Source organism: Rhinichthys klamathensis, unplaced genomic scaffold, assembly GCF_029890125.1.
Source record: "Rhinichthys klamathensis goyatoka isolate OS25496 unplaced genomic scaffold, OSU_Roscu_1.1 h1tg000229l_1, whole genome shotgun sequence".
Classification (NCBI taxonomy): domain Eukaryota; kingdom Metazoa; phylum Chordata; class Actinopteri; order Cypriniformes; family Leuciscidae; genus Rhinichthys; species Rhinichthys klamathensis.
The window spans coordinates 142,889-155,326 of NW_026606753.1; the positions used below are offsets into that span (position 1 = coordinate 142,889).

At 34.9% G+C, this 12,438-nt stretch overlaps 2 protein-coding genes across 4 annotated transcripts in view; one reads left to right on the forward strand and one right to left on the reverse strand.

Moving 5' to 3' along the window:
* The first annotated feature begins 1,271 nt into the window (after nt 1-1,271).
* ube2kb (ubiquitin-conjugating enzyme E2Kb (UBC1 homolog, yeast)) lies at nt 1,272-9,187 on the forward strand. The gene is made up of 7 exons (XM_056265057.1): nt 1,272-1,440; nt 2,203-2,296; nt 2,402-2,460; nt 3,517-3,599; nt 3,788-3,887; nt 4,004-4,132; nt 8,267-9,187. The coding sequence occupies exons 1-7, from the start codon at nt 1,378-1,380 to the stop codon at nt 8,339-8,341; spliced, it is 603 nt and encodes a 200-aa protein (XP_056121032.1). The 5' UTR covers nt 1,272-1,377; the 3' UTR covers nt 8,342-9,187.
* A 1,252-nt stretch (nt 9,188-10,439) lies between these two features.
* Nucleotides 10,440-12,438, reverse strand: part of pds5a (PDS5 cohesin associated factor A) — a 40,790-nt gene continuing 38,791 nt past the window's right edge. For 2 of the 3 annotated variants that reach the window (XM_056265054.1, XM_056265055.1), the window contains exons 33-34: nt 11,516-11,750; nt 10,440-10,857 (exon numbers count right to left, since the gene is read on the reverse strand). In XM_056265054.1, the coding sequence (XP_056121029.1) occupies nt 10,816-10,857; nt 11,516-11,750 (277 nt within the window). In that variant the 3' untranslated portion in view covers nt 10,440-10,815. The remainder of the gene's footprint in view (nt 10,858-11,515; nt 11,751-12,438) is intronic. The other variant, XM_056265056.1, reaches the window with a different exon arrangement.

The following is a 12,438-nucleotide window of genomic DNA, read 5'->3' on the forward strand; positions in this document are numbered from 1 at the left end:
AATGGTGAAAACTACTTAATAAAAAGATGAGTACTTTTGTAAAGTGAATAGGGCTTTTGCACTTTTTACCTCAGCAATCTACTTTAATTTCACACCAAAACTTCAGACTAACAATTGACATGTCTCATGATGTTGGGATGATGTTTTCTTATTAAAAAAAAAAAAAAAAAAAACAAACACATGATGCTACATGACATGCAACCACTTAGTGTGCTTTGCACCAAAACAATCTTTTTTTCTGACTGTTTTTCATAACCAGAGATCAATTTTGGGGGGCTGTTATTGAGAGAAGCCTGTCCCCCTAATTTTAAGTCAGCATGAAACAGAAGTTGTCTTTCTTCTCTATTGTGATGCATATCCAAGTGAAATGGCTTATCGAACAAGAAAAACGAGGGGTTGGACTTGATTTCATCCATCTGGAATTGATTGGATCATTGTGGTTTGCTATTGCTGTGATCTCTTGTGATCTCAAGTTTGTGATTTTTTTTTATGTTTTGAAAGAAGTCTTGCTCACCAAGGCTGCAGTTGTGTGAGCACAAAAAAGTCAGTGTCACATGATCCTTCAGAAATCATCTGATTTGGTGATCAAGACACATTTCTTATTAATAATGTTGAAAAGAGTTGTGATTCTTCATATTTTTATGGAAACTGATTTTCATGATTATTTTATTAATAGAAAGTTTAAAAGAACAGTATTTATTTGAAGCAGAAATCTTTGGTGACATTATAATTTAAATGTCTTTTCTGTCACATTTGATGGATAAATATTCAGCCCCAAAAATCTTACTAACCCGACATTTTTGAATGGTAATGTTTAATAGATAATTGTGTATGTTACATTCAAATATCTTCATTTATGTGACTGATAATTGTGTAGGTTACATTCAAATCGCCTAATTTATGTTCATTTCCGTATACAATTGAGGCCTATATGATTTACTATTGATTTGTTAATTAAAAATATAAATTGTTAGCAAAAAAATTGCAGGGGTGAGGATGGACAGATGTGTTTTGCTTGTATCACGTGGGAGTGAAACAGATGCATCCACGATATCATGTGACAGCAGCACTCCATAGGGGACTGATACTAGATCTGAAAGCTTTCTGGATATGTCAAGAGCCCTGCTTTTCAACGCATAATATCTCCACCTGATTCAACAAAGAGGACAAACGCAGTGTTCTAGTGCAGCGTTTGAGTTTTCCAGGCTCTCATTGTGTTTGCACTGGAGTTCAGCGTACTGTTTAGGAAAGAGAGAGCGAGCGAGCGAGCGAGCGAGAGAGAGAGGGGTGTGAAAGTGAAGCTCTATCAGTCTTTGCGGACTGGAGGTTCAAAAACAGCGGAAGAGAAAGAGTGAAAGAGAGGGGAATTAATCAGCCATGGCAAATATCGCTGTGCAGAGGATCAAGCGAGAGTTTAAAGAAGTGCTGAAGAGCGAAGAGGTTTGCAAAACGTTACTTTACTCTATTTGTACAAACAAAAGGACTTTGGGGGATAAACATTCAGAAGCCAATGAGCTAGCTTAGCATGCTAAGCTAATGTTAGCATGAGCTGTTTTATGATGGCTTTTAGATACGGAAGTCATACATGAAAAAAATGTACTTCCCTTGATGTTTTAAGACGAAAGCCTAGTCCGAAATGCGACAATACTTTATAGACACATCAAAGAACGGCTAGATTTGTGATGGCATACGCCGAGCTTTAGCTATGGAGCAAACATGCTATTTGACATAGTTAGCCTGCTAGCTTCACTAACACTTGTTTAGTGTGCTATAATAATATAAGCACTCTTGTTTATCGCCCATTAATGTAGGTTTTATCTTTCAAAATACTTTTTTTATTCTTTTACTTGTATCCAGACATGTTTGATTAAGTGTCAGTTTGCTGCTAGGCTGTTTGAGTAGTTTTCAGTAGTGCAGTACCATGGCTGTTTCTTAACATTTTGAGCTGCCTACCTAGACAGCTTTTTTGGGAATCATAGGCTCCTATCATGTTGTCTACCTAGGCAGCTCATTATGTTTTGAGACAGCCTCACGACTATATAACTTACTGGTCACTTCTTTGTTCTGGGCAATAGAATGAAAGACAACTACCTTGTCTCACTAGCTAAATGTTTGATTCTGACATTTTTTCCTGATCACATAAAGTGCACAATAGTTAAACTTTTTTTTATCGGTTTCCATTTTTGTTTTGCTTTATAACAGACAAGTAAAAATCAAATAAAAGTAGATCTGGTGGATGAAAACTTCACAGAGTTAAAGGGAGAAATAGCAGGACCACCAGACACACCATATGAAGGTAGAGTGACTATTTTTTTCAGTCTTCTCTATTGCTTCCATGATGTTTGCAAATACATTAATGTTGTGGATAAGATTGTAACTTACAAGCTATTTTCCCCCACAGGGGGCCGATATCAGCTAGAAATCAAGATTCCTGAAACATATCCTTTTAATCCACCAAAGGTAATCTTTTTTAATATTTGATGTTTTTATGAGTATTAGTTATTGTGGTTAAAATATAATTTAGTGTAATTCTATGTGAAACAGGATTTTCAATAGGAAACTAAGGAAAGCATGTAGCTTGATTTTACCAGTCAGGAATATATTGGATGGTTAATAGTGGGTCTTGCATACCATGATGGAAGGCAGGTGTTTAAAGACACACAACCATGTTCACTTAATATTAAATATTAATAACTTACTAATTTATTAGCATCTTCTGCACCATTTGAAAGTTATAGAGTGGTGAGTATTATTACGTTTCCATGGAATTAACTAATTTACAGATTTTTATTTCGTCTGCCACTTTAATGCTCAAGCTCTTAAAGCTGGATGGATTCTTTTGGGCTGTCATTGTATTTATTGTTCATTAGCTGGAAAAATAGTTTTAAAAGTGATTAGAATGACATTGTTTCTTTGTGCCATTGTCATTATTGTTGTGATGTGGACTGCTGTTTTTTTAATATTTCAAATTATTTCTGCAACTGTTTCTTTATCGTTATAGTAATCATCCTTCGTGTGAACAGGGCTTTACAGTCTCTAGGAGTCGACACTAGTTGCAAAAATTCAAAGGCAGTTTGTAGATTTAACCAGTCTTCAAGAACTCAGTAATTTCTGTGGCAGCTAAACCTATTCATGCAATAATTACCACTACTGACACATTATATAAAAATACCTGCTAGTATCAGTATGTTCTAAATGGGACTGTAAACACAGAGATGACAACAGAAATTTGTAATCATAAATTATTAAAGTCATGTTTTATCAGTGTAATAATTCAACTTTAATTTTTTAGTTCCAATACAAGAGTTACATTTTTCTATTTTTAATTTAACTTATGGGGGGTCCCCCCAATTCCCCCTCAATTCTAGCACTGTGCACTGATGAATCGTTCACAAGAAGAGCCGGAACGTGCACTAACAAAGAAGATGTGATCGATTATGATTTATTGTTGACTTTAATTGAGAGATCAAAGGATGTTGAACTTAAAACATGATTTTTTTTTTTCATCTTTTTCAGGTGCGGTTTATTACTAAAATCTGGCATCCCAATATAAGTTCAGTTACGGGGGCGATATGTTTGGACATTTTAAAAGACCAATGGTGAGTGCTTATTAATTAATGAGTATGATATGTCTAGTTTATTGTTATCTAGCATATCCTGCATCATCTAATGCTTTTGACACTGTACTCTAAACTATTGTCTCTTTCCTGTTCCTGTTCCTTTTTTAAAAAGATTCTGTACTCATTCTTCAACTACTACTTATTCTGTCTTCACTTCCTGTGTACAGGGCTGCTGCTATGACATTGCGAACAGTCCTGCTGTCACTACAGGCTCTGTTAGCTGCAGCAGAGCCAGATGATCCCCAAGACGCTGTAGTAGCCAATCAGGTACATATTTGTGTAAAATATGCATCTGTCAGTGTGTCTGTCTGACTGAGAATGTGCAATAACAAAGCATTGCAAACCTTTCAAGTACATCACTGTTGTGTTTTTTTTTTTTGCAGTATAAGCAGAATCCAGAAATGTTCAAACAAACTGCTCGTCTCTGGTCTCACGTTTACGCCGGTGCTCCCGTCTCCAGTCCTGAGTACACACGCAAAATAGACAAACTTTGTGCAATGGGCTTTGACAAAGTAAGTACTGAAAATGGACAGCTGCTAGTGTGGTTAAATTCAGAGATGCACATACTACAGCAGGGGTTGGCAACCTTAGGGGCGCGTGGCACTATTGGCACATGTTGCCTTTAGCTTTCAGCACATTACTTGATATTAATTGGATATGAACACTGTCACTGAGTTTTCAAGCTTGTCCTATTACGGTCCTTAAAGGGACAGTTCACCCAAAAATGAAAATTCTGTCATTAATTACTCACCCTCGTGCCGTTCCAAACCCTAAGACTTTCGTTCATCTTCAGAACACAAATGAAGATATTTTTGATGAAATCTGAGAGATTTCTGTCCCTCCATGGACAGCTATGCTACTACCACTTTGACTCTTCAAAAAGTTCATAAAGAGATCGTAAAACTAATCCATATGAATTGAGCGGTATAGTCTGAATTTTCTGAAGAGACTCGAACGATTTATGTGATGAACCACAAGCACTTGTGTAAAAATGCTATAAAGTGAAAATTCTTTCAAAAATAATGTCATAAATGGATTTTATTTATCATATAGGTACACTTGCGCATAGTTTTTCAGCTTTGCAGGAAGGTTTCTTCAAACGTCTTGAAGAGGGTGCCACAGCCTAAATTCAATCTGTTCGTCATATAAAGCTATCGTGTCTCTTCAGAAAATTTTGGACTAAAAACAGCTTAATTCATTTCGATTAGTTTTACGATCTCTTTATGAACTTTTTGAAGCATCAAAGTGGTAGTAGCATAGCTGTCAACGGAGGGACAAAAAGCTCTCAGATTTCATCAAAAAGATCTTCATTTGAGTTCGAAGATGAGCAAAAGTCTTACAGATTTGGAACAACATGAGGGTGAGTAATTAATGACAGAATGTTCATTTTTGTGTGAACTAACCATTTAACATATATACACAATTATGGTGGCTTGTGAATAGCAAAATTTAGACAACCTTTTTTTATTCAAATGTCTGAAAGAATCTACTCCGCTTCCGGCTCATGGGACCTTGTTTCGGAAAAAATATGTATGGTAGTCAATGGCGAGAGACAACTTATCTTTTTATTCCGTCTGAACTGTGCCCTGAATTACACATATGATGTTTGTCAATTTAAAAGATAATTATGAAAGTCGCAGTTTGTCATAAAACAGAAGAGTAACATTTAGTCTTATGTGAAAATCGCTCAGTGAACTACATCTCCCGGGAAGCGAAACAACGAGCGAGATCCGTTGCTCGTGTGTGTGCAGTCTGGTACAAAACACTCAGGCATGACGGCGTAACGTTACGATTATAACGTAAGACTATAGAAAAAATGACAGACGTTAGCTTCAGTAAAGTTAGCTTCATTCATTGAGAGAAAATGTGCGCCTTTTGGGTTTGTAGTCTTTGTAATTACGTATTTTCAAAGTCTTATACCTCAACAGTTTTACATCAAACTGCGACTTTCTTGACTTTAAAATGTATCTTTTAAATTGACAAACATCATATGTGTAATTCAGGGCACAATTCAAACGAATTATCAAAATATTATCAAAATATTTGTTGTCTCTCGCCATTGACTACCATACAATATTTTTCCGAAATAAGGTCCCATGGCGGTCGACCGGAAGGGGAGGGACTTAGGCTCTCTATAGCTGTTTTCATCTCAAAGTCCTCTTTAAAAAAATAACTCATAAACAAGAAATTCATAAGTGATTATTTAAAAACATCACATCCTTCAAGAAGTCTTCCACAGGCACTTAACCACCCCACACCCTTAAACCAGTGCACTTGCAAAAATAAAATAAAAACTTGTATTAAATGTAATTGTAAATGTAGTTGTCAAATAAGCCTGGCATTGTATAATACCAATATTGTTGGCTCCCTGACATATTGCTTTGTTCCTCTCTTGTAAGTCGTTTTGGATAGTATCTGCTAAGTGCATAAATGTAAATGAATAAAAAAGTAGGATGAGGACTTTGTTCTATCCATCGGTTTTTAATTGAATTGGGGCAGATCTCAAAGCAAGCTTACAGTCGATTCTAAGAAAAGGGTTTAAGCGGACTAAATGTTTGGAGAAGTTCGGCATGCATCACCAGAGAGGAGTCTGTCTTTTCACTGGAAGATCAAGTTATGACATTTAATAAAAAATGATTGTCCAAACTAATTTAAAAAACATGCATGGATGAATCTTTCTGAGTAAGGTAAATGACACGAAAATAGGGTAAATTTTCATTTGATAAAGTAATAGACATTTACACTGTTTACTGCAGTGTGAGACTCCTGAAACAAAACAAGTGACCGTACCCACGTGCTTTGGTTTGATTGTAAAGCAGTTTAATAATTGTGCATCTTTTTTGTCCAAGGATAATCTGAGATGTTTTACAGGTCGCCCACCACAGTGGCTGGCAGACGAGACAAAATTGCGTTGGTTAATGATGCATTCTTGAGTTAGCAAAACAATCCTTACCATCAAAGTAGTACACAACTAAACCTATAATAAATTAAAATAAAATAAAAATGACACTTCATGTCACAAAAGTTGGCAACCCCCTAAACTACAGTGTCTGTAAAATAAACATATTACTCATGTATTACACAGTAAAAATGAATTCATATTTTTAGGTAAAGGTTTTCTCACATGTTGATTTCTATTACAATTTATAAATGACTTTTGAGAGGTACTGTAAAATGTTTGGAAACATTACTTTTTTTTATGTTTTTTAAAGTCTTTCATGCTCCCCAAGGCTGCATTCATTTAATCAAAAATACGCTAAAAGCGGTAATATTGCAAAATTATTATTACAAATTTAGAAAGTCACTTAAAAAACACCTTTCTTTCTCATTCTAATGTTCAGTTTGAACTATTTAATATATATATATATATATATATATATATATATATATTATTTAGGGCTGTCAATAGATTACAATTTTTAATCGCACCCTTTTTTTCAAGGTAAATTAAAAATTTTGAGAAGTTGAGATGTCGAACAGGACCACATGGAAAAAAACACTTAACCAACCGCCTTAACCTGACTGCAAATACCTACTACAGTACACGGATCCAATCATAATTGCTAAACGGCAACATACGTGACAAATCAAAACATTATCCTGAATGCGTGGAAACAACGTGAACCTACTGAAATGTGTCTGTGCATAAACACAATGTGCAATAATCAAGAACAAAAGAAAAAGAGAAAATCACTCACTGCTCTGACTGAATAACTTTTGTGTCTTTAATAAGGATTAATCTATATTTAATTGATCATTTATGCAGTGAAGACTATGAAGCGTATGATAACGTCTATATTCAATTTCTGTATATATCCTCCTACCTGTTAGACCTGCCTGAAAATCTTAAAGCACTGTTTACAAGGTTACATGGGTAAAAAAAACTACGAAAACAATAACTTTTTGTGCATTTTGACAGGGCCAGTAAAAATCTGACTGGGCCAATAGAAAAAAATGAGCCCTGATATATTGAAGGGCACAGGTAAATGTGGCATTTATTACAATAGGTTTATGTGAAGATTGTTTTAAGTTCACTTAAATAAAAATTTGTTGTAATTTTTTATAGCCTAATAAATGCTAAAATTGATAGCTTTTAATTCTACTGTAATGCTGAATGGTTATAATGGCTAAAATTGAGAAAAATAAATACATTTCAGACATCAGTAACAGTATTGGTATCGGTACTGGCCCTCTTTCTTAAAAAGATGCCATAAAACAAATATTTAAAATATAGGCTACTGTCTTTGCTGTTTTTACATTAATTTGGAGATTAAAAGTGAAATGATTACAATATAAAAATATTTTAAAAGCTTATGTGCGATCAATTACAGAAAAATGTGCGATTAATGTTTTTAATCAATTGACAGCTCTATATATATATATATATGCGTTTTCTACTTTAATATAGTTTAAAGTTATTTTTTTTCCTGTGATGTTTGTAGGCACTATTGGAAAGAATGAAATTTGGCATTTGTAAGTTCAGTTGACTTGTGGAATAGCTCTTTATGATGTTCTGATTAAGATTTAGATTAAGATATTGTTCAGTCAAATAAGTGAACTGTTAGCATCAGCTAAAAGAGTTAATTCAACAAATGTACTGTTGCTTAGAAAGGGAGTGTAACATTCTGTCTTTCTCTCCCAAACAGAATGCAGTAATAGTAGCCTTGTCATCAAAATCATGGGATGTGGAGACAGCGACAGAACTGCTACTAAGCAACTGATCATCCAGTTGTTTTCATCAGGCCATGTTTCCCTCAAACCCCTCCTGCTTCATGACCCGTTCACTCCCACCCAACCATCCACACGTGCATCAGCCATCTTGGTTTGTGTTCAGAGTGAATGTTTGGGTAAGATCAGCAGTTAGACTGCAAGACAATGCGTCATCTTCTATCTCTAGCAAATGTCCACGTCCCTTGTCTTGTCTTTTCCCTCCCATCATTTTCACTTTGTTTTTGCCTTGCTACAATAATTTTCCCTCTTAAATTTAGGACGTCACTTCCCTTTTAAAGAAACCCAACAAAGACAAAGCCTGTATCCCTGTCATTTCACACTAAAAGAAACTCCCACTTGCATCTGTGAAACAATGTTAGCACATGTAAATTAGTATATTTAAGGTTGTGTACATTTAAAAGGCAAAATAGCAGGAATGTCTTTTTTCTTCTATCTGTACACTATAAAATTGTTTTGGGATATGCTTATTTGAATGGGATATTCAGTATCTAAAAACAAATTTTGAGATTAATTAGACCCCTTCTATTTGACGCTCTTACGATGAACAAATGTGTGTTTTATTTGCTCATTTGATTCTTTTAATGTTTCTTTTGGCTTTCCTTTGCACTAATCAGTCTGTATAGTAGAAATGGCCAGATGACATGGTGTTACGTTGCGAGTGCAGACATGGTTTCAAACGTACTGGGTGAAGTGTTAATTTTTTTTAAATCATAGGAAGATGCCCCTTCTCACTTTTCCCTCTTTTTGACAAAGGGGTCGATGTGGTATTGGTGGCCCAAAATCCTTTCTCTACTTCTTTTCAAGGCAGCTGTAGGGGTTCGACTTGATCGTGGACAGATATATTTTTTTGTTTTTGAGGAATGTATTGTATAAAACTTGCATTAAAGTATAAAAAGTTTGTACATGCAGAGATGAGAAAGTGAAGACACAAGAGTTTCTCCTCTTAATAATGATTGGCTTTTTCTTTGTGGAACAATCAAGATGATGAGGTGCATCAAAAACTGTTAAGGCACAAAACTAGTTGGTGTAGAGGTTTAAAAGAGTCTCAGTGTGAGGTGGGGTGTGTTTTTTTTGATCATATCACATTTGTATTAAGATTTCCATTCGCAGGCTGCAGATATTATTTCATATTTCACACGTTTTAAACTGATGTTGCAAGCATGAATCAAACGGCTATAGTTTTCTCTTCTACAGATGCTTCAAAGCAAACGGGCCAAGAACAAGTACTGCCACACAATGCTTTGTGAACCTGTTTTTTACCTAGTGTTCTGTTATTGCAGGGGTGAATTGTTAAAAGGTTTATTTTCTCCCTCTGTTATTTGACCTCCCTCTAATTGTTAGCATTCCCACATACCATCTGTTTTCATAATGCCCACACTTTCACAGCTAGTTGCTTTCATACACCTTTCTCATGTACATATAGCCAAGTTTTTTTGGGGATAAAGTACTGTTCATCTCTAGAATGCACCATCGATGGCTGGATTTATATTTTGTATGAAAAACAAAAATGAAACAAAAACAAAAAGACTGTCTTCCTGTAGTGATCACCTTGTTCAATATTGCACGAAGTGAATAAAAGGACAAAAACTTCTGTCAAAGGAGAAATGCAGGTCATAGGCTCTGGCTTTAGTCACTTTAAGCTCCTTTGCAAAACGAGACAGAAAAAAAACCTACTCGAGCCGTACAAGCATGGTTATTTATTGTGAAATTGTCATTCTTTTGAATTAAAAAAGTGAAAAATTAACTTATCTGTGAATCTGTTCTGTGCAAGTTATTATATTATGTCAGTAGATGTCAAATGCGTATTCTAAGAATGTAATTTGGTGAAAAACAGCTTTGTAACAGTTAAAAATGTGTGTGGGGGAAATTAAATGGAATATCTTATTTAAATGTGAAGCAATTTGAATATTGGAACAATATTTAGAATTAATCCAAACACACAAATCTCATGTAGCAAATGCAGGGTGTTCCCCTTGAATGAGGAATTCATGCTCATACACCCAGCAGAATAAATAATCATAAAGTCTTGCAGTCCTTGCACTGTAAATGTAGGAAATGAGCCTCAATGAATCCTTGCAATCAAAGAAATCTGATGACAATATTTGGATTTAATAGAGGGTTAAAAGAGGAGAGGGAGATAAAACAGTAAAAAAAAATCTTTCCATGTATTTAATAAGCAACCTTAGAGCAGATTAAAACAGATTTTTTTTTCTTTCAAATGTTTGTTTTTAAAAATGGCTCCAGACAGAGGAAGAGCGCAACAAGAACAATTTCAACAGAAAAGAAAAAAGAAAAGAAAGCTAATGAAGAGAAACAGATCTGTGTTTCTACATACAAGTTTGAACATCTGAATCTAAAGAATTCATTCCTCATTCTTCTGAGGTGTGGGATAAAGACAGTTCAGGTTTGTGAAGAGCATTTCATGTTTAAGTAGATGTGTCTCTTCGTTCGGTCATTCAAACATTTACTGCCTGACCGTCCTCGTCTTCACGAACCGACGCTTTACCTGAAACAAAAACAAAACCTAAATCAACACTTTGCATTATAGCAGAGTATGACATAGAAAGTAAGACAATTACTGATATCTAGGCCAGGTGAGATTCCATGTGGGCCGGCAGAAACCTTAGAAAGAATTGTCAATATTTACTTAGCCATATGTCATTGCAAACCAGTGTGCCGTTTTTATTTTTTTTACAATTTTCCGTGAAACATAAAAGGAGAAATTTAGAACAGATAGGGTCAGTAGGAATTTAAAAAAAGAAAGTAAAGAAATGAATTGCTTCATCAGTAAGGATGCATTACATTTATCTTAAAATGTCTCAAAAGATTTTCAATTTTTTTTTTTTTTTTATTTTATTCGAATACTGAAAAAAAATGATCACTGTTTCAACAAAAAAATTAAGCATCCCTTCTGTTTTCAACATTGATATTAATAAGAAATGTTGCTTGAGCACATTCTTCAAACTTTATCATAGTATTCCTATTCAATGAAAAACGACAACATTGGATACGGTTTGGAACAACATTAGGGTAAAGTAAATGACAATTTTCATTTTAGGGAACTATTCCTTCAAGCCAAAAGCTACAAGAAACATGAACTGCTTGAGTGTTCAAGGTTACAGCATGACATCAGTGCTAAATGAAGCTCTCCCTCAGACACTCACTGACAGCTCCCCCTGCTCTGCTGCATAGGTGGATTCTCTCAGTTTGGGGCCTGCTGCACCCCTGAGCTGTTCGAGAATGGCTTCTTCCTGCTGCTCCTGTAGCTGTGTGAGTGAGTGTACATACTCTGGGCTGGACTCAAACCCTCTCTCTGTCTCCCCTTCACTTCCATAAGTCTTCTGAGACAGGCGGATGTCTTGGTACGCATGCTGTTCTCGCTGTGCTACCCTCACTGATCTTAAACAAAAGAAACACCTGCCTCAACTCCACATAAAATAATTCAATTACAGCTGGTGACAAAGTGGTGAGACAGAATGTGGCATACAATTTTCAAATGATCTTAAGCAAAAAAAAAAGCGCATGTAAAAATGAAAGCGAAATGCACTCTAGCCATTCATGCGTTTAATGAAAAAGCGGTTTAACAAACGGGTGATTTTCTCATGTATAGGGCCACAAGAAAAAGTTCTTCCCCTGCTCAGTTCCCATGCAAAACATCAGCAAAATGTTTTTGAAAGTCTTGTGCACAAGGCTGCATTTATTTGATAAAAATAGAGTAAAAACGGAAAAATTAAAATAACAGCTGTTTTCGATTTTATTTTAAAATGTAAGTAATTCCTGTGATTGCAAAGCTGATTTTTAAGCAGCTATTATAAATGTTGAAAATGGTTGATTTTTTTTCGTGGAAACCTTAATACATTGATTAAAAGTTAAACAGTAAAGTTCTAAAAAATCCTATTTCAAATAAATGCTGTTCTGTTACTTTAGATCCATTTAATGCTGAATAAAAGTATTCATTAAAAAAAAAAAATTACCCCAAACTTTTGGATTGTAGTGTACAAAAAAGTATAAATGAAAATGATAGTATACTGTGAGTAACAGGCTGCTTGCTAATAACAGTACTAATAAGTTATTTTAATTATTAATT

Bases quoted from the DNA above. Each gene is read 5' to 3' on its own strand.
- ube2kb (XM_056265057.1), top strand. From the start codon at position 1,378: ATGGCAAATATCGCTGTGCAGAGGATCAAGCGAGAGTTTAAAGAAGTG. The intron at 2,297-2,401 runs GTAGAGTGACTA...TTTCCCCCACAG, and splicing joins ACCAGACACACCATATGAAG to GGGGCCGATATCAGCTAGAA. The intron at 3,600-3,787 runs GTGAGTGCTTAT...TCCTGTGTACAG, and splicing joins GACATTTTAAAAGACCAATG to GGCTGCTGCTATGACATTGC.